General features: G+C 45.1%; 2 protein-coding genes across 21 annotated transcripts in view; both read right to left on the bottom strand.

The window, feature by feature from the left end:
* The window catches only part of RPL8 (ribosomal protein L8), a 200,639-nt gene extending 190,124 nt beyond the window's left edge, over window positions 1-10,515 (bottom strand). The window contains exon 1 of the mRNA XM_056858062.1: window positions 10,512-10,515. The gene's annotated coding sequence lies outside the window, so the exon portion shown is untranslated. The remainder of the gene's footprint in view (window positions 1-10,511) is intronic.
* The window catches only part of CASK (calcium/calmodulin dependent serine protein kinase), a 327,562-nt gene that overhangs the window by 26,326 nt on the left and 275,067 nt on the right, over window positions 1-26,169 (bottom strand). For 13 of the 20 annotated variants that reach the window (XM_056858041.1, XM_056858044.1, XM_056858043.1 and 10 more), the window contains 2 exons: window positions 14,652-14,848; window positions 5,458-5,573 (listed from right to left, as the gene is read on the bottom strand). In XM_056858041.1, coding sequence (XP_056714019.1) covers window positions 5,458-5,573; window positions 14,652-14,848 — 313 coding nt within the window. Of the gene's footprint in view, window positions 1-2,934; window positions 3,010-5,457; window positions 5,574-14,651; window positions 14,849-26,169 lie in introns of all 20 variants that reach the window. The other 7 variants (XM_056858036.1, XM_056858039.1, XM_056858040.1 and 4 more) reach the window with 1 other exon arrangement.

Here is a 26,169-nt window from a genome sequence, read left to right as displayed (position 1 = left end):
CAGGCATATCTCTCTGAAATGCTGCCATGATATTTTTGATGTAGTGCAGAACAGTCCAGAAAGTTTTGTCTGCTGGTACATGATGTTAGAAAATGTTCTGAATATACATCAGCGTTCCCCAATGTGGTGCCAATGGGTGCCATGGTACCCACCAGTATTTACATTTGTGTCTCCTGAGCTTTTCAGAAAGTGGGCAGCCCCTTTGTAAGGCAGGGCTTGTTATTGATTGCTCTCATTCAAATGAAAGGGTTTCCATGGATGCAATAGCAGCCGTCGCCACTGGAGGCCCAGGAGGACTAGTAAGCCTTCAGGCTTGAGGTTCCAATCCCCCTACAGGCGTCCCTGCTTGTTATTCCCCCTTCTATCCTATGGGCTTTCCTCCATTTCTTTTCATTGCCCTTCTGCAATTCTTTTACCAAGTGAGGAAGGAAGGATTGCCCTTGGCTTTACCTACTGTGGCAGCCATTTTGGGATGGTGCTCACTGCCCCACCTCAAAATTTCAAAGGTGCTCACAGGCATAAAAAGGTTGGGGACCCCTGAACTACTTCATCTTGTAAATAATATAAACAGAACATTTTGGATTAAAAATAATTCCACAGAGATTCTGGATATCTTCTGATAGGTTATTAATTTATACTAGATACAGCCTTGGTTATAATTTCAGGTTATTAAGATTGAAGAACTTGTACATTAAACATCACTGTACATTCTACCCAGCCTAACCTCTAAGGTTGTAAAATTTGGAAAAGCTCAATTGTATTATTCTAGATGAAAACTAAAAGAAAACTGAAGCTGTATAGCAATTTTCAGCTCAACTCTGAATATATCTCCACTGGAGGGATCCCTAAGCACGAACAGACCCTTGGCAAAACTAGTGGAACCAAACATTCACTGTGTTCTACTGGGGACCACTAGTGATTTCAGAGTTTCCAACCAGAAATTTAAAAAAAAATTGTACACAAAATTAGAGGAGTATATGGACACACTTTACAAACTGAACTTTCAAAAGCTTCTATATTTCTAGCCAGCAAAGAAAAGGAGTTATTGAAAGGAAACAGTAAGAAGCAAATAAAGAGGCATTGTCACTTGACAGGTTACTTACATGCACAGAGGCCATTGGGATTAAGACAGCATGAAAAATGTACAGGGGTCATTGAAATATGGCTTATAATATATTAGTAAAATAAAACGTATATGCAAAAAATAAACTTTCACCATGCAATATTTTAAACACAAGGCAAATAAATCACATTAAATGATAAGCATGTTTTAGAAAAGCTTGATCTGTTCTATGTTGCAATTACTGGCATTAAAGGAAGCATTTGACAGGTATAGTATTTGAACTCACAACAATATTGATAGAAGGTTAATATGCATATATAGATTTAAATAGACAGCAATAAGCCTTTACCATTTATTTCAGAATTTAAACATAAGGAAAAGTAACATCTGTAGCACAGGTTAGTAACAGACTTGGACTGGAAACTGACTTTTGGAAAATGGAGTTTAAAAGCTAGGAGTTCCGAAATAATTAGAGCAAAAATAAAATTTAGGTAGCAATAATATTTGGGAGAAATGAGGAAATGCAGGCAATACATTATCCACTGCAAACAGAGACAGGACAAACAAAACTATACTGGACTTAAGTCCTGATTCAGTCCATTTTAGAAAATGCTTTCATTTGTTACCTATTTTGCTTATTTTATTACAATATTTATATCCTGTCTTTCCCTAGTACACCATTCTTAACAATACTCCACAGAACATCCAATCCCTGCAGCTCAAGCCCTGCTGAATGCCTGCACCAACAGAGTGGCCTTGAAGTGCTTTCTACAAATTGTCACAGAGGATGCCCCCTATACCACTTCAGGGAGCCTGTCCCATAAAGTGGGGGCCACCGTTGAAAAGGAACAGGTTCACCCAGGCAAGCAACCTTGGGTGAAGAGATGTCCCAAACGTGATGATCAGTAAAATGTAATGGGTGCACAAGGACACATGGAAAATGATGGTCTCCATTCATAGTAAAGTTTTTAAAATTTGATAATTAATAAGGCAATAGCATACCCCCTCTTTTCATCAATGCGGATTGAGCCACTTGAATGTGAAAGGGCTGGGTATTGAAAGGAAGAGACAGGAAACAGGGTTGCATTTACCCGTAACTGTTGTTCATTGAGTGGTCTTCTGTGCCGTCCTACATTGTGGACTGTGCAGCAGCCGGCCAGCCATGGAAAAGATTTCCAAAGCTTTCTAGTAGACTAGGAGCGCCCTTCCCCCCTCTGGCACTTTCCAACCAAAATGATCATATGACCAGGAGAAGGGGCGCTACTCCCGGAGTTTTCTCCATGCTGCTACCAGAGACCCCAAGTAATTAAGTACCTGAAGAAGTGAGCTGTGACTCATGAAAGCTCATACCCTACCAGAAATTTTGTTAGTCTTTACAGTGCTACTGGACTCTCACTCTTTTCTACTGCTAGTGACAGACTAACACGGCTACCCAACGCGATCTATTTCCAAGTAACTAAGGTTCCAGAGAGTTCACAGTGGGGCAGGAGGGAGGGATGTGTGCCTGCACAGAAGACCACTCGATGAACAACAGCTACAGGTAAGGGCAACCCTGTTTTCATTGTCGTGGCTTCTGTGTAGTCCCACATTGGGAGATTAGCAAGCTCACTGAGTTAAGGAGGTGGATGTGAAGCTCCCAAAGGGAGAGGCCATGGAGGACCGCCTTCCCAACAGCTGTTTAGCATCCCGTATTGACATTCACCCAGAACTTTCTCATAGAGGGGCAGGGAACTCTCTACAAGTGTCTCAACTGAAATATATGCAGGAAAATGGTAAAGGAAAAAAAAGCACTCTGTTAGAGCCGTGATATGCAAAGAGGCATTGAACAGTCATGCACGCAAGACAGAGTGTAATAGTTTCTACCAACCCACAATGACGGGTTGTGTGAGGATGCTGACCAATTCTTCTTGGAGCCTGAGAGGCCAATACAAAGGAGTGTTGGTTCCCTAGCAGACCCAAACCCAAGAAAAGTCACATTCAAGAAATATAAGGAATGCACAGATGCTTGGCATCAAAAAACAAGTGTAAGGATAGCATTGTCAGACATGAGGACTGAGAGACAATTGCTAGTAGGGAATCCTGACCAGGACATCAGAAACCCTAACCTTATGAAACTTCATGAATACAGGGGGCATAAGTTAGAACCCCCAATGTCCTAATTCCAGAGTTGGAAGTGCTGCATACTAAAAAGCCCTGTTATAAATGAAGCACCAAGGAAGTGCAAAAAAAAAAAAAATCAACGAAGGGTTACACCTCTGTTTGTAATATCCTTAGAAATCCAATAAGGAAGAGGAATGTTTAGAGAGTTTGAGTCCTAACCTGTGGCCAAAACATATTCAACAACACAAGAGCAGGGTCCAAACCCTGTTAGAGCATCAGTAGAGCCTCTTTTCCACTTAGAGATACAAGTAGTGAAGAGATCTGGTAGTGAAGGTGTGGTGCTTGCCAGAAAAATCTGAGGCTACTTCTACAACGCTGGAAAGGAGCTGATCAAAACTAACAAAGTCATCAGCAGGAGTGACAGTAAGCAAATCCACACCATAATAATGAAAGCAGTGAAGCAGGCCTGATGTGGCCAAAAAAAGGATTACTCTGCTGAGGGATTAGAAGGGCAATCCCCAGTGATGGGGGTCCCTGTCAAGAAAGGAGCAAAAAAGGACAGGACATGGAATGAAAGCAAATTTTACCAAATGTAAACTTATGCTGGGTAGAATCCCATGGTCAGAAATACTTAAGGAGAAGGGAGTTCAAGAAGGGTGGGAGTTTCTTAAAAATGAAATACTGAAGGCACAATCACAAACCATTCCTTTGAGAAGGAAAAATGGGAGGAGCCTAAAGAGGCCAGGGTGGTTCCATGAACAGCTTTTTAAAGAATCCGCCGCTGTTGCTGCCGGGGCCAAGAAGTCTCCTGGTTGGGAGTCGATCTGGGTGCCCTGCACACTCGGGCAAGATCCTTACTCTGTTGCGCGGCTTCCATATAAGTCGCCATAACAGAGGAAGGAGTTCTTTCGGGAATGTAGCGAAAGGGGGAGGGGTCAACATGCGCTTGTGGAAAGCACGTGCATGGGGACCTCGCCAATTCGCTGCATTCCCGGGAGAAAAGAGGGAGAAAGTGGCCATGCGTTAATGGCTGTAGTTTCTTTAAAGGTAAAAGTATTTTTCAAGGAGAGGAAACTTTGCTTCACTAAAGGACACTAATGGCAAATCCTCTAAACTATTCAATACAACATTTTTATCTCCTTTGGAAAAATGGCAATATTCTAAATTAGAAGGTCGATTCTTCAAATTAACACGCACTAATGGTATTTTTACAAGCATGAGACCAAATCCTATGAGGAAAGGTTGAAGGTGGAAGGTATGTTTAGTCTGGAGAGGAGATGTCTGAGAGGTGATATGATAGCCATCTTCAAGTATCTGAAGGGCTGTCATACCGAGGATGGAGTGGTTCTCTGTTGCCCCAGAAGGTCGGACCAGAGCCAATGGGTTGAAATTAGATTAAAAGAGTTTTTGGCTAAACACCTTTCCCTTCTACCAGGAGCTTCCTGAGATATGAACAAAATTGATGCATAGATTGATTCATTCCCAGGCACAAAAATCCATAGGGCATGGAGGACTGCTGTGAGGAGTGGAAACTGGGCAACATCATCCCCGCTTCCCTTTTGCACAAATGAGCCTCTTTGTTTAGCGGGCAGTGGAGTAGAGTTTCTCCACAGTTTCTCCACAGAAACAGCCCCTGGTGGCATTCTGTCCAGGGGTTTTCCGTGACTTTAAGTATCAACGTTTTGACATCCCAGGAAGATGGGAAATGCTCAAGTTCACAATCAGGCTTGCAGTTCATAGGAGCCCCTAATCTATGAAAATTCTCAAATTCTAAAAAATAATCTCACTCAGAAGCCGTAATCAAGGAAAACAAATATATAACAAACTTCACTCCACTTCCAGAATTTAAAATACTGACAATAAAATTCTGGACTGGATACATGAATGTCAAATCATGTTAGATGATTTTGCTTACTGTGATGGAAATACATCAATTAACCGGAGGTAGATGTAGCAAGTTAAAATAAATTGTACCTTTATTTTATGAAAGTTCAACTGCATCACATTTATGAAAATACTTGTGGAATTGCCAAAATACTACTATAAAAATCTTGGATCACCGTATTCCCGTCCCTGAAAATTTTGCCCTGGATGCAATAGAAACTTTCCTACATTCAAATCAAAATACATCTTGCTACTGCCTACATTTTCTTTTACTTCTGCAATTACTTTGGATATAACACCTTTTTTATTTGATGCTTATACTGTCATTGATGAAACTGAAAGTTTATTGTTAGATAATGAACAAGGCAGCAATCTTAAATAAGCTTACAAGTGCATTATATTGTTCTCACCTGCATTGTGCTTTGCTAAGTATTTGTCTTTGTATTGCTTCTTTTTCTTTCCAAACCAAGTACAGCTTGCTTGTTGCTCCTGTTTAGTCTTCTCCATAGCAATACAAGCTACCCGCCTTGCAAGTGAAGAGGAAACAACTATCAGATTGTTATTGTGGACATATGAGAATCCTCTTGAATAAAGCAGTGTTTGCAATTACAGATAACATTTCCCCCAATTAGTCTTTTTTGTATACCAAAATGAGGTAGACTCACTTTATTTTAATCACAAGGGTAAAATTAACTTCCAGAGTTTCAAATTATAATTTTTAGGTAGCTATATTTTAAACTACTCACTTTACCCCATTACCAAACACCATAAATAAGAAACTGCTGCTTTAAAAAGATAGCTGCAGCTGTTGAGGCAGATTAAGCCCAATCTCAGGTACATATAACAAAAATGATATTGGCCATGCAGCTAAAAAAACTGAAATGCCCTTATATTTTCTCAAAATTGGTAGCGGTTTCTACTAATTAGCCTCCCAATTAGATTCCCCCCCCCCATTTTGTTCCTGGGGGTCAGGAAATCCTCAGGAACAGTACTGTAGTGAGAGGGGGGGAAACTGTGGCACAAATTGTTTCCCTCTTAAAATGGAACCCTTTAGTCATTAGAATATGTTTGGATACAGGCTATGGTCTGTTGTGGATATCTACAAAAGGGAAAAAAAGTATCCCTATGTGCATCATAGACCCTCCTCCTTAGGATGCTCTTAGGCCGATACCTTCAGATCCCTAGACATGAACGCCTATGCACATGCGGTTTAAATTTGTTGGATACAATTGACCACATCCTTTTAGATTGCCCCTTCTATGTGACTCTGCGGGATAAACTGCTATTTACTTTGCTCCAGTACAAGAGATACAGGAGTAATGAAGTGAAATGCAAATTTCTTTTGAGTGATCATGATCCTAAAATTACGGCTACCGTGGCTGAATTTCTTACAGGAGTTCTTAAAGAACAAGAAAAGTTTTATTAACCCGACTTGTAACTTATATGTATTGCCCTTTGGAGGTATATTGTTGTTGTTTTTTATCTCTGTCTTTTGGTATGCCAATAAAGGTTAATGAAATGAAATGAGACATAGACCCTCCTCCCCTTCCAAACTGTGACTGCACTGAATACCCATCTGGAGTAAAGAGCACCAATACAAGTTGGATAGCAACACCCATCTAGTTTTTGGTGACCCACACCCAGTCTGAACCTTCTTCAATTAAATTATGGGGGACAGGACATACAAGTTAGGCTTGATTCACATACTGCCCTTTCTTTAACCAAGGGAATGAATGTATAGATGAGAATTCTACTCATCTTGTTTGGAATTCTGAGAAAGGCAGGATTTCCATTCTACTTCTTCTGGCTAGAATATTCAGTACCACCTTGTCAAGTGGAGACACCGAGGAGTAGCATGCCTTCCACTTTTTGCCACCTCTTTTGAGGGGAAAATGGAATGGGAAACAGAGAGATTGTATTGTCAAAGGTTTTCACGGTCAGAGTTCATTGGTTCTTGTGGGTTATCCGGGCTGTGTAACCGTGGTCTTGGTATTTTCTTTCCTGACGTTTCGCCAGCACCTGTGGCAGGCATCTTCAGAAGATGCCTGCCACAGGTGCTGGCGAAACGTCAGGAAAGAAAATACCAAGACCACGGTTACACAGCCCGGATAACCCACAAGAACCAGAGAGATTGTGTTGATGCTTTCACCACTCTGTGACCTACAGACTCCCTGATCCCAGATCTTCCATCTTAACTGGTCCAGCTCAGATCTTTATGGCTGCAATGACAACTACTGGTCTACTCCAATGCACTATGGAGAAATCTCAGGCATTACTGCTCCAGAAGCTAAGCAAGTATGGTTCTGTCTGGACAGATTAAGAACCATATTTATGATGATCTGAACTCCTCAAAAGTAGGATACAAATGAAATACACAGAAACCAGACAGGACACACTCAAGATTGATTGCTCTGCTCTGACCTGGTGGTCTAGGTATCAATGGAATAATTATATAGCATTTATTGTGGGGAGACCACAATCTTAAAAAGGCTTGATTAAATGCTTTGGCTCTCTCTGCCAGGGTGGTGGATTATTTATGTTGATCCTCCTGTAGGGACTGATGGATCTCATTGGTTTCCAGAATTCTTTGGAGCAGGTATCCACAAACACTAACAGCGCATTCCTGAGGTTTGGAGCCGAAAGTGCTTAGGAGGCCTGCAGGGCCTTCTGCTGGTGCAAAAGGCACTTACGCCAGTGCAAGAGGCCTGGACGCCAGGGTAAGTGGAGTTAGGCTGCCACAGGCAGGCAGCAGAGGGGGAAGGCACAGGCAATCTGGCCGTCGCCCCTCACACCCTTGTTTCTCATTTCAGATATCTCCGTGGGCCAGGGCGCTGCCTGAACCCCCCCCCCCGCACCGCTGTCAAAGAACCTGATGTCTCAGGGAGGCACCCACAGAACCACTACCCTCGACTGCAGCCGTGACTGGAAGGCGGCTGTGTGTGGAGCCTGTTCCCCCTTGCTTCAGCGCCTTGCTCCCGGCTGACTGTGGCCGCCCCGACCAAGTAAGGGTCACCCTGCCACACATCCATCTCCCACGCTGCCCCCAAGCAACCACGCTGCGATGGGCAGCTCCCACAGCCTCTATTCTCTGTGGCAAATCGCTTCCCTCCCCACAACACACACCCGGGCACTGGCCGCAATCTCTGCTCACCGACCTCTGGGGCCACCCATGCCCTCTCACCTGCCGATCACCATGGCACATTGTAATAAAGTTTGAATTTTAACACGGGGCGTCTGATTCTTGCTTTGGGAAGGGGATGGGTGGGTTTTGTGGAGCAACTTTAACCAGGCTGACCAAGGGAGGGCTCAGTGGCAACCCCCTCAGGGGCGCTATGGTCTCCCTCTGGACTCAGCCAGCATCTCTAGGGGGCCACGGGGGAGGTCTGAGTCTGGGCTGGGTGGAGGCGTCTCTCCTGGGGCCACAGGGTGGATAGCACGGCCAAGGGAGATTGGCAATGAGCCCCTAGTGGCATGCTTATTGACCCCCACAAAGCCCAGCTGCCAGGAGCCGCCCCTTCATTTGCATGCCAGTCTAGCTGGCTCTCTGGGCGGCCAAACTGGAAAGACACCTGGGGCTCGTGTCTGACATCCCAGACACATGGCCGCCCCTGTTGGCCTATCTCCTGGGACCACCCTATGTTTGGCGGCACTTCCCTATTGACCCCATGGCCACCCGCAGCCATGAGCAGGCATCCGGCTGTGGCTTTTTTGCCACGGCCGCTCCCTGCTCCTCCGCTGCTGCCCTCCTTGGGCATTGCACAGCCTCAGAAACAGCCATCCGATCAGGTGGGCTATGCTCCTGGCAGGGGGTCACAGGCCCCGGCTGCGAATTTCCAAGTGATGGCGTAGAGCCACCTATGGAAACTGAAAATTTGCTGTCGTCTGATGTGCTTCGGCCAAGCTCCACGGCCAAGCTCCACCATGACTCCCACCATGAATCCCACCACCACCACAAACAACAGTCCTCCCCCCGGGGAGGGCACCCACTGCCTTGTCAAAAATAGAGAATCACCTGGCCTCTCTACGCAGGTCGTGCCCACACGGGCAGACACACCATAGGTGTTGCACCTCACCATGAGGCCCACCTCTCCAGCACCTCTCCCCCTGAGATGGCCAACTTCACACAGATCATGTGGATGACTGCCCTGTGCAGGTGGAAGTGGTCCAGGCCCTCGCTGTGCAAGAGCCAAAGGGTGCTGACGCGCTCCCTGTACCTGCGGCCCTGGCGACGGTGCCGGAGCCCGTGAGCCACCCTCAAGCCCAGAGCCGCCAGCAGGTGGACAACTCGCGGGCGGGCCAGGGTCACCTCAGAGGAAACACAGGTGGGAGTGGAAGATTCCTCCTGATGACTCTTCAGGAGGAACCCTGGCAGTAATGACAAAGGAAGGTGTGGTGCTTGGGTGCGACTGGAGGCTTGGGCGTGGGGGAGCCGATTCTGCCTATACAGCACCCCATATTTCCGCTGCAGTTGTCCTTCCTGGCGAAGCAACTCCCCCCCCCCCAACTTCTACTGGCCTTCCTCTCCTGCCCTGGCCCCACCCCTGCCCTCCCCATCCTTCTGACGGCCCTGGCTGGGCTCGGCCTGCGCCGTGGCGTCCCAGTGCCACCGCCGCCACCCTGCACCTTGCCCTCTCCCTTCTATTTCTGCTTCTATTTTCCGTGGCCGCACACACCACCACCAAGCCCCTTAGGAGGCCTCCCTGCTGCGCCATTACTGTACCTCTCCCCGCCGTGGCGCAGCGCCTGTGGCCTCAGGAATGCACTGTGAAAGTAACTCTCTGAGGAAATCAAACATTGATTAGAACTGTTAACACTGCACCAGCTAAACATTCTCATTTTGGTAAGCTTCTATTCCTTGCCATAACAAGAAGCTGAGTTCCTTGAAGTGGTGGTGAAGGCAAGTGGAGAGCAATAAATACAAGTCTCAAGTCTAATCCAGGGGTCTCAAAACTGCAGCTCCAGAGCCGCATGCGGCTCTTTGGCCCGTTGAGTGCGGCTCTCCAAACTTGGTTCAGAGCCCCTGCTCTTGTGCCCGCTCGCGTCAGCAGCCAGGCTGCGGAGCCGGCGCGCCTGAGAGAGAGTGGGTGAGCGGGCGCGCTGTCTCTCCCCCCCACCCGCCGTGGAGAATGGCCGGGTCCCCCTTTCCCTTGCCCTCAATGGTTGGGAGGCTAAAGCCTCCCCTCCCCTCTAGCCGCGCGATTGCTGGGCGGCTCGGCGGTTCCTGCCCCCCCCCGCCTATCAGCTGTTGGGCGGGGCAGGCTTCCTTTGGTAGACCTGGCCTCCGGCTGAGTCCCATTGGGAGGCCATGTCTACCCACTGGCTTTCTTGGCGGTAGACCTGGACTCCGAGGAGGGGGAAAAGTCCCCCTTCAGAGGCCAGGTCTACCCATTGGCTTCTATGGGCCTCCGGAGGCCAGGTCTACTGCCAAGATAGCCAATGGGTAGACATGGCCTCCCAATGGGACTCAGCCGGAGGCCAAGTCTACCAATAGGCTTTTATGGCTGTAGACCAGGCCTCCAGACGAGGACTCTGGACGGGGAGGGGGAAATGGCAGGGACTTACAATTTAATTTTTATCAATAAATAAGATCACTATTAAGTATGATATCAAGTTTTATTCAGTGTACCTATAGTTTAATTAAAACTTAAAACTTTAATTAAAGTTTATTAAGTTAATAAACAGTGTACCTACCTATATAGTTTAAGTTTAAGAAATTTGGCTCTCAAAAGAAATCTCAATCATTGTACTGTTGATATTTGGCTCTTTTGACTAATGAGTTTGCCGACCCCTGGTCTAATCCACCTGAATGTGGCCTTTTTGAGGCCCGTGTCAGTTATGGCAGTGAAGAATCTCCTTTCTAGCACCATTTGTTTCTGTGCTATACAATCTGGTGGAGCTCTACTGTGTGGTTAAGGAGATGCTGTCTTTCCTAGGTGGACTATTTGTCATGGATTTGCTTTGCAAGGAATCTCATGTTTCATGCTTTGAAATAAATAGGGTATTCAGGAAAATGCTTACTGCATTTCTGCTCCCCTATGTTTATGTATGAATTGCACCCTTCCCCATGACTAGTTAAAAGATTGGATGGGCAGTTGCAGAGCATTACTTATGCATTTTTGAGCATGGGAATGCTGCTACTTCTTCAGGAGGTGACAGCTGTCTACCAGCAGATTAAGATTTACTATTATTATTATTATGGCATTAGCCAGGAAAGATACGAACCTTATCAGTAAAACCCATTACATGATAAAATATTTTTTTGTAAAAAATACAGATAAATTGGTTCTTGTAGGTTATCCAGGCTGTGTGACCTTGGTCTTGGTATTTTCTTTCCTGACGTTTGCCAGCAGCTGTGGCAGGCATCTTCAGAGGAGTAACACTGAAGGACAGTGTCTCTCAGTGTCAAGTGTGTAGGAAGAGTAATATATAGTCAGAAAGGGGTGGGTTTGAGCTGTCAAGATAATGTGCTAATGAGGGTGTGGAACCATATGTTAATATGGAACCACTGTATATGAGAAAAGATGGAATGGTTCCTGTGTCTCTGCATCGCAGTAGAAAAGTTAAAGAACAAAGTAGATGTGCTTTCTTGTTCCGAAGTGTTTCCAATCTCCGGGTCTGTTGAAATATTTCCTCCCCGTAGAGGTGTTCAAAATATTGTCGAAGGCTTCCACTGTCAGAGTTCATTGGTTCTTGTAGGTTATCCGGGCTGTGTGACCGTGGTCTTGGTACTTTTTGCAGGACAATGATTCAGCTCAAACCCACCCCTTTCTGACTATATATTACTCTTCCTACACACTTGACACTGAGAGACACTGTCCTTCAGTGTTACTCCTCTGAAGATGCCTGCCACAGCTGCTGGCGAAACATCAGGAAAGAAATTACCAAGACCATGGTCACACAGCCCGGATAACCTACAAGAACCAATGAACTCTGACCGTGAAAGCCTTCGACAATACAGATAAAATTTTATCAATTAAAATCAACCTTACACTTTTCTGAACAGGTTTTAATTGCTGCAGAACAATATTTGGCTACCTGTAAATAACACTGAGAGTCTCCCTCCCATAAAAGGAATTTCATTTTCTCTTCCTCTGGACTGGATTCCATTGTATTAATGAGAGGAAGAATTAGCTTCTGACGATTTCCCTTGTAATAAATACACCTAAATAGAACATGACTTATATTTTCCATTCCACCTGACCTGCAAGGGCATCCCCACTCAGATCTTGATAACTTCCTATATTTTCCCTCCAGGATTGCTGAAGGCAAGGCTGAACCTCTTGCCAGGGTTAGGGCTCTCCTTTGCTTATTTAGCTCCTATAACAGACAGATATTCAGCTGGAGCTAGATGATAGTGAGTTCTAATAGGAGCCAAGTAAGCTGGGGAACTCATGAGCTCTATTTGTCTTTTTATATCGAAGATCCTTTGTCTAACTAGAAGCTTTGCTTGCTCTCTTTTTAGCTCTAAGAGAGATTGAGGTGCAAAACCAAGATGCTCCATTCTTTTTACAGACTGCGTCCACTATCTCAATCTATAATTGTCCAAAGTAAGCAGTGGTAAAAATCTCTCTTTTGCCTCATGAGCCTTTAACCAAAGAGAAATTGAGGCTAGAGTAATTCTTCCCTCCATTTTTAGCATGCCCGTTTCCAGGCGGACCCAGGAATTTAAAACAAGGCAGGAGACTTGTAAAATCGCTCGAAGAAATTTGAACTGTACCTTCTCCAGTGGCATATAGCTGGATTCAACCAAGCCTAGGATTGTGCCATAGAACATTTGGCTAATTTATTTAGCCTGGAAAGGTTTTAGAGCCGCAGGAGTGTAAAAGGCTCCTTTTGTCCTAACTTTTTTTTAGTATAGGAGGACCTCTCTGCGGTCCGCGCCATTTGTATATGATGTTCTGTTCAGAGCCCATTCGCCTGGAATGTTACTCCTAGATAGTTAAACGACTTGACCTGATCGATACTATTCCCATCTATTGACCAAGTACCCTTTCTGCTATGGCTCCCAAAGGCTAATATTTTAGTTTTCTAATAATTTATGGTAAGAGATTCAGATTTACAGAAATCGGCCTGTCTCGCCAACACTCTTTTCATGCCAACCTGGGTTCGACACAAGATCATGACATCGTCCCCATAGAGAAGCAGCGGGTACCAGCAGATTAGTCTATAGTTCAGTATATACCAGTGATGGCGAACCTTTTAGAGACCGAGTTCCCAAACTGCATCCCCAAACCCACTTATTTGTCGCAAAGTGCCATCATGGCAATTTAACCTGAATACTGAGGTTTTAGTTTAGAAAAAACAACTCACACATTAACATCTTTGATTCACCTCCACTGTACATGCATTGGACCTATCTAGTCCAGCTCCTGTATCTCACAGTGGCCCACATCAATAATAAGGAGGTAGCATATACCCATCAGGGCTAGTAACCTGTGATGGACTTTTCCTCCAGAAATTTGTCCAATCCCCTCTTAAAGGCATCTAGGCTAGATGCCATCACCACATTCTGGGGCAAGGAGTTCCACAGGTTAGTTACATGCTGGGTAAGTGGGTGTTCCTCTTTTAGTAGGGGATTTCAATGAAAGGTGGGATGCACAACAAAGCCCGCACTGTGGCCCGAGCACTCTGCTCCCCTCCAGCTATGCCACGCTGTGAGCTATGCTCCCCTCCAACCTAGCTCCTCTCCAACCCCACCACGGGAATCACCTTCGTCACAGACTCAACAGGCTGCCGTCCGCGCCGCACCCTCATGCCATATGTGAGCTGCCCTGCCTCATGTGGCAGGGGAGGGAGGAAGCGCTCCCATTGGGCTGCTGGGCAGAGGGGCAGGTGATGTGAGAAATGCCCTCAGGCGCGCGTGGAGAGGAGTAGCCCGCCCCCACGTCCCTCTGGCTTTCTAATAACGAACTTAGGCAAACTCTGTGCTGGGCCGACGGCGACCGTGCCCACAGAGAGGGCTCTGAGTGCCCCCTCTGGCACGCGTGCCATAGGCTCGCCACCACTGGTATATACCATCCAGTGTCTGCTCCCTATTTATTTGGAAGATAGTGGGAAAGGCTCCCTCTTATTATTCTGGCTTCTAGCCTGTATTTGGGATGGCTTTAGCAGTCCCGGTAGTCAGTCTGCCAAAAGGGGACCAAAGGAAAAACCACATTGTTTACATTCCTGGATTTTTCAGTGACTTTTAATATAGTTAATAATCCATTTCTGGTGGACTGCCTATAATACTCGTAACAGTGGTTAGTTTCTTTCTTGGAGGAATGCTGACAGTAAAGGAAGTTTGGGGAATATTTCTCTACCATATGGGAGTTGCCTGCCTGAGTTTTTCAGGAACCCTATCAGTTACCAATGCCTGCCTCTTGTTCCATCAGTAGTCCAGGAGTATGTGTGCATATACTTCTTACAACAGGTGGTGAGCACTTGTGTGGGCATAGTACATCACTACAGGATTAAGTGACAAACTGGCCCAACAACCAAAGGACCCTAATTCAATACTGCTTTTGTCAAACATCCAGGGAGTAAAATGTTTAAAATACCAAGTAAGTTTTGACACATCTATTGTTATTACAGTTATATTATTTTTCTATAACAAACAACTTACCATTCCTGAAGCTCAGGAGAAGGAATGAGGCCAGCAGTTCCATTTTTTGAATTTTCTAGTTTACCCTGCCACCAATTATGATCATCTTTGCTAATAATTTGGATTATATCACCAACTCTGAATCTGATTCCAGCTTCTTTGCAGGGAATAAGGTCATCCTTTGCTGGGTCATATTCAAATTGTGCTCTTACGTATATCTATAAAACAGGAGTTTGACATACTGCAATGTTAATATACTTAGAAGTGGTGGGTTAAATGTAGATTTGCTGTCTAGCTGCCACACAGTGCTTATGTCCAAGTTTAGGTTTTGGAAGCACGAAATGATGGATGAAAACAAAAACAAAACAAAAAAGCTGGAAAGAATCATGCTGATTGTGATTATGATGATACCTTTAAATCTCTAATATTAAGGTCCACCTGAAAAGTGATTTCCGCTTTTTGGGAACTACTATTTTGTTCATGTGAAAATTATTCCTGGTAACTAAAAAGTTGAAATAGAAATCTGCATATTATTCAAATGTCAATGACTTTTATATTTATCTTTACTAGCAAAAACTATATAATATGGAAGCTGAAATATGATAAAATAGTGAGAGATATTACCTTATGATAAACAAAGGTGCATTATCAGGACTTCTCCACATCTTTAAATATATATGGATTACAAATCTTCCATTATACAAAATTCTCTTATACTTGGGATGCACCATATTGCAATTAAACTGATCCCTTCTTATTCTGAATTACGGATGCAGGTGGTAAGCCTTTCTTTAAAGAGTTCCAACAGTGCTTATTCCAAAGCCATTTTTACAATTTTGTCTATTTGCCATACATCCACCCTCCTTTCAAAGTCAATATACATCCCCAAAATTGTACCCCCAGATGAGTGGATCCCTGGGAAAATCATGGGTTCTAAGTAGGGGGCTGTGCTGAGAGGGAGGAATTAAGGAAAATCACCCTCCTCTTCTGTGAGTGAAACAGCCTACCTGAAAGGGGAGATTAGAACTTAAAATCTTCAGTAGAGACTGGCCTTAGACATAGCAAGCATATCTGATTCTGCCTTGACCACTTTGCCAAAACAAACAAACAAAAACAGAGAAAAGGACAGGAAACTGGGTTCTGCAATCTTGGTAGATCTCTGAAGCTAAGGAGGCTCTGGGTTGCTACATAGAGGCAGGCAATGGTAAACCACCTCTGAATGTCTCTTGCCTTGGAAACCCTACGGGGTCGCCATAAGTTGGCAGTGACATGAGGGCACTGTCCACCACCATCACCACCAGTCTACTAGTGGAGACTCTTGCACCAGCAAAAGCTCCACTAGTAGATGGGCGAGGAGATGGGATGTCACCTGATGCCCCTTTCTCACTGCAACATCTTATGCCACACAGTTGTCTGTCCAAAGATGTGTCCCAACCCTGACAATGCCTTTTTGCAGTTCACAGAGGGCTGGCTGTGGCAAGGTGAAAGCAGGGAGGTCCACTTTCATTATTCATGCTTTGTAGGATTCAAACCTTCGCATAAAAGGAAGGGGTAGCAACTGATATTTTTTCCAGTGGAACCCCCACATGCAATGCTACTCGAGCAGGCCCAGTGTTTTGGAGTGGTGATGGTCCAGGAAGTGTTGGGGATCTATCACAAGGACAGACTCACATGTCCCATTCGGATTCCAGCTCTCATTTTTAAATAGTTAATTTGTACTCCAGCTGAAAGTACGCTCAACTTCGGTAATTTTTCTTCCCTGATTTGTCCCCCCCCCCCTTAAAACAAATCAGAAAAAAACAGCCTTGGGAGGATTCAGTCTAGAATGGAGGCCCAATGGAAGTGGGAGGGCTGTTTAAACTTTCCCCCTCAAAGCAGCCCGCTATGTACTTTTCCACAGCAAGGAAAACAATATCAGCCTTTGTCTTTTCCACTGCCCTGGGAGATGCAGACTGAGGGGATGATGGCAATTTTGAGTAGGACAAAACCAAAAGGGAAAGGGGTTAAGTAAAAAATGTTGGAGAGAAGATGTGTGAATCTGTGGGTTATGCAGTTTGATCCTGACTAAACCTATTTTACTATCCTGCTTTAAGAACCACCTCTTGTCCCTCATATCAATGAAGCAAATTATTAGGGAGGGTATGAACTGCAAAATTTGTATCCATTAAAGAAAAAGCCCCCACTATGCATGAATTCTGGGCAAGAAGCTTATTTGTATGGAAAAATTCATGAAAATTAGTTTCAGGACAGCAAGAGAGAACCACTAAGGCTGCAATCCTGACCGGGGCGGGGTGAAGCTCCTTAGGAGCCAGTGTGATCCTGCACTGGCATAAGTGCCCCTTTAGCCAGGGATAAGGGGCACTTACACTGTCCCAGGGGCAAACACGATGGCATCGGGGAGCTGTGGAGCGGCGTCGAACCACGCTGCGAGTGCAGCCATGCTGATAGGGAATTCATAGAATCATAGAGTTGGAAGGAACCACAGGGTCATCTAGTCCATCCCCCTGCACATTGCAGGAAATTCACAACTACCCTCCCCCCCACACACCCCCAGTGACTTCTACTCCATGCCCAGAAGATGGCCATGATACTCTCCCTCTCATGATCTGCCTAAGGTCACAGAATCAGTATTGCTGACAGATGGGCCATCTAGCCTCTGTTCCACTGAGGAACCGCTCTGTTAAAAAATTCTTCCTAATGTCTAGACGGAACATAAGAACATAAGAAAAGCCCTGCTGGATCAGACCAAGGCCCATCAAGTCCAGCAATCTGTTCACACAGTGGCCAACCAGGTGCCTCTAGGAAGCCCCCAAACAAGACCACTGCAGCAGCACCATCCTGCCTGTGTTCCACAGCACCTAAGATAACAGGCATGCTCCTCTGATCCTGGAGAGAATAGGCATGCATCATGATTAGTATCCATTTTAATTAGTATCCGTTTTAGCCATGAATACCCCTTTCCTCCATGAACATGTCCACTCCCCTCTTAAAGCCTTCCAGGTTGGCAGCCATCACCACATTTTGGGGCAGGGAGTTCCATAATTTAACTATGCGTTGTGTGAAAAAATACTTCCTTTTATCTGTTTTGAATCTCTCACCCTCCAGCTTCAGCAGATGACCCCGCGTTCTAGTATTATGGGAGAGGGAGAAAAATTCCCTGTTCACTTTCTCCAAACCATGCATAATATTATAGAGCTCTATCATGTCTCCCCTCAGCCGCCTTCTTTCCAAGCTAAACAGCCCTAACCATTTTAACCGCTCCTCATAGGGCAGTTGCTCTAGTCCAGGGGTCTGCAAACTGCGGCTCCCGTTTTGGCCCGTTGACTGCGGCTCTCCAAACTTGGTTCGGAGTCCCTGCTTTCGGCCCGCTCACGCCGGCAGCCGGGCTGCGGAGCCAGCGTGCCTGAGAGAGCGATCGTGAGAGAGCAGGCAAGCGGGCGCGCTGTCTCTCCCCCCACCCCTGCGGAGAATGGCCAGGTCCCCCTTTCCCTTGCCCTCAATGGTTGGGAGGCTAAAGCCTCCCCTCCCCTCCAGCTGCACGATTGCTGGGCGGGCAGCTCGGTGGTTCCTGCCCCCCCCGCCCATCAGCAGTTGGGCGGGGCGGGCTTCCTTTGGTAGACCTGGCCTCCGGCTGAATCCCATTGGGAGGCCATGTCTACCCACTGGCTTTCTTAGCGGTAGACCTGGACTCCAAGGAGGGGAAAAAGTCCCCCTTCAGAGGCCAGGTCTACCAATTGGCTTCTATGGGCCTCCGGAGGCCAGGTCTACTGCCAAGAAAGCCAATGGGTAGACCTGGCCTCCCAATGGGGAGAGGTCAGGTCTACCAATAGGCTTTTATGGCGGTAGACCAGGACTCCAGACGAGGACTCCAGACAGGGAGGGGGAAATGGCAGGGGCTTACAATTAAATTTTTATCAATAAATAAATCACTATTAAGTATGATATCAAGTTTTATTCCGTGTATCTATAGTTTAATTAAGACAAAACTTTAATTAAAGTTTATTAAGATAATAAACAGTATACCTACCTATATAGTTTAAGTTTAAGAAATTTGGCTCTCAAAAGAAATCTCAATCGTTGTACTGTTGATATTTGGCTCTTTTGACAACTTAGTTTGCCGACCCCTGCTCTAGTCCCCTGATCATTTTGGTTGCTCTTTTCTGCACCTTCTCAAGCTCTGTAATATCCATTTTTAGGTGTGGTTACCAGAACTGTACACAGTATTCCAAGTGTGGTCTCACCATAGATTTGTACAAGGGCAGTATATCAGCAATTTAATTCTTAATTCCTCGTCTAATTATGGCCAGCATGGAATTTGCCTTTTTTACAGCAGCCGCACACTGGGTTGACATCTTCATCGAGCTATCCACCACCACCCCAAGATCCCTTTCTTGATCTGTCGCTGCCAGCACAGATCCCATCAGTGTATATGTGAAGTTGGGATTTTTTGCCCCAATGTGCATCACTTTACACTTGCTCACATTGAATCTCATTTGCCATTTTAATGCCCAGTTTGTAGAGATCCTTTTGGAGCTCTTCACAGTCCGATTTTGTTTTAACTACCCTAAATAATTTGGTGTCATCTGCAAACTTGGCTACTTCGCTGTTCAACCCCAACACAGATCACTCAGGCACCCCACTGCTCACATCCTGCCATTGTGAGAACTGACCATTGAGTCCTACTCTCTGCTTCCTATTTTTCAGCCAGCTCGCAATCCACAACCCATTGTTTCTGGTCCGACCTTCTGGAGCAACAGAAAACAACTCGGCACCATCCTCTATACGGCAGCCCCTCAAGTACTTGAAGATGGCTATCCCCTCTCAGTCTTCTCCTCTTCAGGCTAAACATACCCAGCTCCTTTCCTCATAGGACTTGGTCTCCAGAACCCTCGCCATCTTTGTTTCCCTCCTGTGGACACAGTCCAGCTTGTGAACATCCTTTTAAAATTGCGATGCCCAAAACTGAACACAATACTCTAGGTGACCAGAGCAGAGTAAAGCAATACCATCACTTCGTGTGATCTGGACACTATACTTCTGTTGATGCAGCCCAAAACCGCATTTGCCTTTTTAGCTACCGCATCACACTGCTGACTCATGATCAGTGTTTGGTCTACTAAGACCCCACGATCCTTTTCGCACACAGTACTGCTAAGACAAGTCTCTCCCATCCTATAATTATGTTTGATTTTTCCTTCCTAAATGTAGAACTTTACATTGATCTCTGCTGAAATGCATTTTATTGGTTTTAGCCCAATTCTCCAGCCTAACAAGATCATCCTGTATCCTGGCTCTGTCTTCTACCATATTTGCTAACCCTCTCAATTTCCTTTTCCTTTTATCCCTTAGAAGCTCCTTGATCAATTGATCTTGAGCAGCATATATCTAGTGTTGGAGGGATATAAGGATTGAAACAAATCTTGCCACTGACAATGTAGCCTTGGGGTCCCTGTCAGTAAAAAAGGCATTATGTCAGTCACAGAGGCATTGGATTTGTATATTAAAAGGGGGGAAATATAGTGCGATCAAAGTTCCTCGTAAAAGCGGCATTCCAAAAGGGCATGGGCTAATGAGTCAATAGAGCCAGAAGAGCAAGGGCAGATCCTGTCTCAGTATGGTATATTCAGAATTCTGCCCTGCATTACCATAGAAGGGTTAGCATTCAATCTAGCCAAGCAAAAAGCTCTACAGAGATGAGGAGTTGTCAGATAATATGTATAGGCAGGCAGATCACGTGGAGGGGGTATTCCGAAGAACTGGGATGAACAGACGCGACGAGCACGAAAAGTAGTGCTGTTATAATCGAGCTCTTTAATGCGCTTTTTAATTTTGGCAAAAGCTTCAGTTTTCCCAAGATCTGATAACATATTCTGCGAGAAGCCCAACAACGCCAGTTTCTCATCTAAGATTTTTTGCCATGAGGATTTGAAAGGGTCATGCTTCAGAGAAGCTAGGAACCCCTCAGTGCTAAAGCACAGTTTAAGGTGTAGTTTAAAGGCGGCCAACCACGCCCTAGCTTCAAGTGACATTTGGAACCCTCTCAATTTAGTATCATCTGCAAATTTAATGAGCATCCCCTCTATTCCTTCATCCAAATCATTTATAAAGATATTGAACAACACAGGGCCCAGGACAGATCCCTGAGGAAATCCACTAGTCACTCCTCTCCAAGTGGATGAGGAACCATTAATTAGCATTCTTTGGGTGCGATATGTCAACCAATTACAGATCAACCTAACAGTAACAGGATCTGAATCACATTTTCCCAATTTGTCAACAAGAATATTATGGGGAACCTTATCAAAAGCCTTACTGAAATCTAGATAAACTATGTCTACAGCATTCTTTGATCCAGCAAGGTAGTAACTTTCTCAAAAAAGGAGATAAGATTAGTCTGACTTGACTTGTTCTTGAGAAACCTGTGCTGGCTCTTAGTGATCAGATCCATCCTTTCTAAATGCTCAAGGACTGACTGTTTGGTTCTTGTAGGTTATCCGGGCTGTGTAACCGTGGTCTTGGAATTTTCTTTCCTGACGTTTCGCCAGCAACTGTGGCAGGCATCTTCAGAGTAGTAACACTGAAGGACAGTGTCTCTCAGTGTCAAGGGTGTAGAAAGAGTAATATATAGTCAGAAAGGGGTTGGGTTTGAGCTGAGTATTGTCCTGCAAAAGTATTGTCCTGTAAGTATCAAGATAATGTGCTAATGAGGGTATGGTATGTTAATATGGAACCATTGTATCCTGAAGTGATCTGTTAATGTGTGTAATCCAAAACTAATCTGTATGGCTATTGTTGAATGTTGTCTTTGTCTGGAGGTGTTTCAGGGCAGGAAGCCAAGCCTTATTCATTCTTAAACTCTCCTCTTTTCTGTTAAAGTTGTGCTGATGTTTGTGAATTTCAATGGCTTCTCTGTGCAATCTGACAAAATAGTTGGTAGAATTGTCCAGTCTTTCAGTGTCTTGGAATAAGACCCTGTGTCCTGTTTGTGTCAGTCCATGTTCAGCCACTGCTGATTTCTCAGGTTGGCCAAGTCTGCAGTATCTTTCATGAAAGATACTGCAGACTTGGCCAACCTGAGAAATCAGCAGTGGCTGAACATGGACTGACACAAACAGGACACAGGGTCTTATTCCAAGACACTGAAAGACTGGACAATTCTACCAACTATTTTGTCAGATTGCACAGAGAAGCCATTGAAATTCACAAACATCAGCACAACTTTAACAGAAAAGAGGAGAGTTTAAGAATGAATAAGGCTTGGCTTCCTGCCCTGAAACACCTCCAGACAAAGACAACATTCAACAATAGCCATACAGATTAGTTTTGGATTACACACATTAACAGATCACTTCAGGATACAATGGTTCCATATTAACATACCATACCCTCATTAGCACATTATCTTGATACTTACAGGACAATACTTTTGCAGGACAATACTCAGCTCAAACCCAACCCCTTTCTGACTATATATTACTCTTTCTACACCCTTGACACTGAGAGACACTGTCCTTCAGTGTTACTACTCTGAAGATGCCTGCCACAGTTGCTGGCGAAACGTCAGGAAAGAAAATTCCAAGACCACGGTTACACAGCCCGGATAACCTACAAGAACCAATGAACTCTGACCGTGAAAGCCTTCGACAATATAGACTGACTGTTTATTTGTTCAAAAACTTTTCCCGGTATAGAAGTCAAACTGATGTGTCGGTAGTTACCCGGATCCTCCTTTTCCCCCTTCTTGAAGATGGGGACAACGTTTGCCTGCCTCCAATCTTCTGGCACCTCACCTGTTCTCCAAGACTTCTCAAAAATAATGGACAGAGGCTCAGAAATTACATCTGCAAGTTCTTTGAGTACCCTTGGATGAAATTCATCTGGCCCTGAGGACTTTGTTTCATTTAAAGAAAATGTTGATCCTGCCTACCCTGACCACAGGAAGGGGAATCACCCGTGTCTCCAGACGCCCTCCCCTTCAGAGTGAGAACTAGGTATTTGTGTACTATCCCAATGCCAATCCTAGGCTGCAACTCACTTTCCTCATCATTAGGGTTGACAGGTGCCCAGTAATGGCGGGAAAACCAGTAATTTGCCCCTCTGACCGCTGAACACCTGAGGGTCAGCGGGCTAACGTGCGCGCTGCTCTCCTGTCCCAAAAGCTCCCGCTGGAGGAGAAGGGGGACCTGGCAGCCCTACTCATCATGTGTTCTCTTTATGCCATGTTGAGCACCGCTTCCCTTACAAGAATAGACTGATAAAAAGTAGGAATTGAGCAGTTCTGCCCTCTCTTCATCTCCTGTTACAGTTTCACTTTCCGGTCCCTGCAATGGGCTTATCTTGTCCTTGTCCTTATTCTTACTCTGTACATAAGAAAATAGCCTTTTTTGTTGTGTTTAGCATCTCTCGCTAGCCTAAACTCATAGTGAGCTTTAGCTTTCCTAACGCTCTTTCTACAAGCACTAGTTATTTGTTTATATTCCTCTTTGGTTATAAGGCTCTCCTTCCACTTCCTAAATGAGTCTTTTTTACTTCTCAACTCTTTAAAAAGCTGTTTATGGAGTCACCCTGGCCTCTTTAGGCTCCTCCCATTTTTTGTTTTCATAGGAATGATTTGTGATTGCGCCTTCAGTATTTCGTTTTTAAGAAACTCCCACCCTTCTTGAACTCCCTTCTCCTTAAGTATTTCTGACCATGGGATTCTACCTAGCATAAGTTTAAGTTCATTAAAATTTGCTCTTTTAAAGTCCAACCTATATGTCTGACTATGTACAGGTTTTCCTTTCCCCAAGGTTGTAAATTCCAAGAGTACGTGGTCACCACTACCCAGGGTGCCTACTACTTCAACCTCATCAACCAGTTCTTCCCTGTTGGTGAGAATCAAGTCTAAGATAGCAGATCCCTTTGTTTCCCTGTCCACTTTATGGAATATGAAGTTGTGAGCAAGTCAGGAATTTATTGGACCTTGGATTTTTAGCAGAGTTGGTCTTCCAACAGATATCCGTGTAATTAAAATCTCCCATGACCACTGTGTCCCACTTCTTGAGAACTTTGTAATCTGGTCTAGTAGTGTCTCAACCAAGTCCTGTGCCTGGATTTTCATGCTCACATTCTTATATTTCTTCACAAGTATACACATCTTTGATATATAATGCTATTCCTTCCCTCTTCCTTATCTGTCTATCCCTTTTAAATAAGTTGTACCCCTCAACCTTAATATGCCAATCATGAGTGACATCCCACCAAGTTTCAGTAATGCATATTAGGTCAAAATCCCCTTCCTGTATTAGGGCTTCGAGTTCTTCCTGCTTGTTTCCCATACTCTGTGCATTAGTGTACAGACATCAGAATCTGTGGTTTATGCGCCCTGAGGTTTTTGTTTCTGTACTTACCCATGAGTTTATGTTTCCTTGCATACATGCCACTCCCTGAAAATCTTTATTGTTCTCATCTCCATTATTTTCATCATACTAGGCTTTCAGTTTTTGTCTCGCTCCCCCGTAGGATTTAGTTTAAAGCCCTCCTTATCAGGTTTGCGAGGCTCTCACCAAATACATTTTTTCTACCCTTGTGAAGTGCAAACCATCTTCTGATAGAAGAGCTTCTTCTCGAAAGCGTAAGCCATGGTCCAGAAATCCAAACCTTTCTTGACAACACCATCTATGCATTAATTTGTAGTATTCATCTTTCCCTTCCTAAACCATGACCTTCGACAGGCAGAACTGATGAAAACACAACCTGCGCCCCCAGGTCCTTCACCTTCTTACCCAGAGCTGTGTAGTCTCTTTTAATATGTTCTGGGCTATGGTGAGCAATATCATTTGTTCCCACATGAATGAGCAAGAAAGGGTAATAATCTGTGGGCTTGATGAGTCTTTCTATCCTTTCTGTCACATCCTGGATGCGTGCACCTGGTAGACAGCAGACCTGTCAGGATGACAAGTCCGGTCGGCACACTTTAGACTCTACCTCTCACAGTACGGAATCCCCAATTACTAGAACACGCCTCTTCCTAAAGTGGGGAGCGGAAGATTGAGTCCTCTCATTTGCAGGAGCCTGAGAAATTTCTTTCAAGATTTTTTTTTTGGGGGGAGAGCCCTTGTTCCAGTGGTCCAGACTCAGTATCTATGGGGAGATCCTGGAACCGATTGCTGAGCAACAGAGGATCAGAATGACTCCTGCTTTTCCTGCTCCTGTGGGTCACATTCTTCCATGCACCCTCCTGCTGTGTTGGTTGCACCTCCATTAGTTGAGATTCCTTTCTCTCCTCCTCCTGTTGCCCTCTAAAGAGTGCTTCACGCGTTCTGTCCATGAACTCTTCACCTTCCTTTATAAAATGGATTGTGGACAAAGGTGCCTCAAGTTCCTGTATCTTCTCCTCCAGCAAGGCTACCAACTTACACTTGCTGCAAGTGTAATTATTATTACCCTCAGGTAAGAATACAAACATGCCATTGACCTTGCATGTTACTGACTCAGCTCCCTCACTCGCCACACTACTGTGATACATTACTGAAATTGTTCCGTTTCTTTTCTGCACTACTCTGATAGTTCCCCTGACAAACTGCCTCTCAAGGTTCCCTGCTTGAAAAAGCAAAAACACTCAACACATAAAAAAAATAGAAACTTGTCAGCTGCTTATAGGGCCACTAGGCCAGACCCCCAGGCTAAGAGCCCCAGGGCAAGAGCCCTTGTGCTCCTGCCCTTCGGCTCATGCCTCTGGCGAGAGGAGCCTTCTTAATGAACAGCCCTCAGTCACACCCCCTCAACAGCCAACAGCAGAGGCGGGGCCAGCAATTAACCCCAGCCACACTAGCCCTCCTCACTCAGGAACCAGCAACTAAACAAAAGAAGAAAGGGAACCACTCCTCTCCAGCAGGCTGCTGGATCCCCAGCAGCTGAGAAAAAAACAAAAACTTGCACTGACCTCTTTAGAAACTGGGCCCTGCAGACTCTCAGTCCAGCTGCCTCAGCTTCTGCCTCTGGCAAGAGGAGCCTTCTTAATGAACAGCTCTCAGTCCCATCCCTCAACAGCCAACAGCAGAGGGTGGGGACAGCTATTAACCCCAGTCACACCAGCCCTCCTCACTCAGGAAACAGCAACTCTTTAGAAACTCTGGGTCCTGCAGTCTCTCAGCCCAGTTGCCTCAGCTGCCAGAAGGACAAGTCCGTGCCGGCATGGGGAGCGGGGTATCCTGGGGGCGGAGCTGCCTTTAGGCAGTTTCCCAATCCCTTTCACCCCGGAAATGCCCCCTTGTGCTGAGCTGTTGCTTTGCCACTTTTTTTTGGTGGTGTAGCCTCACAGTTTTCAATGGGGGCATTTTCCTTTTATGTTTTAAAGTCTTTTTATTTTATTTTTGGTGGCCAGGAAGCCTCTGTGGAGGTGTGGAGGCGCTGCTCCTGGCCGCTGCCGAACTACCCCCCCTTCAGAAATGAGCTGTAAATGAATTGAAATAAAATATGCGATAGAATGCTGATATGGACGTACCAGACAATATTGAATATAGCCAGTGTTAGTAACAATATTCATGGCACAGAAAAA

This window comes from Euleptes europaea, chromosome 12 (assembly GCF_029931775.1).
Source record: "Euleptes europaea isolate rEulEur1 chromosome 12, rEulEur1.hap1, whole genome shotgun sequence".
In the NCBI taxonomy this organism is placed as follows: domain Eukaryota; kingdom Metazoa; phylum Chordata; class Lepidosauria; order Squamata; family Sphaerodactylidae; genus Euleptes; species Euleptes europaea.
The sequence above is the reverse complement of the archived record's forward strand: the minus strand, read 5'-3'. Positions and strand labels throughout refer to the sequence as shown.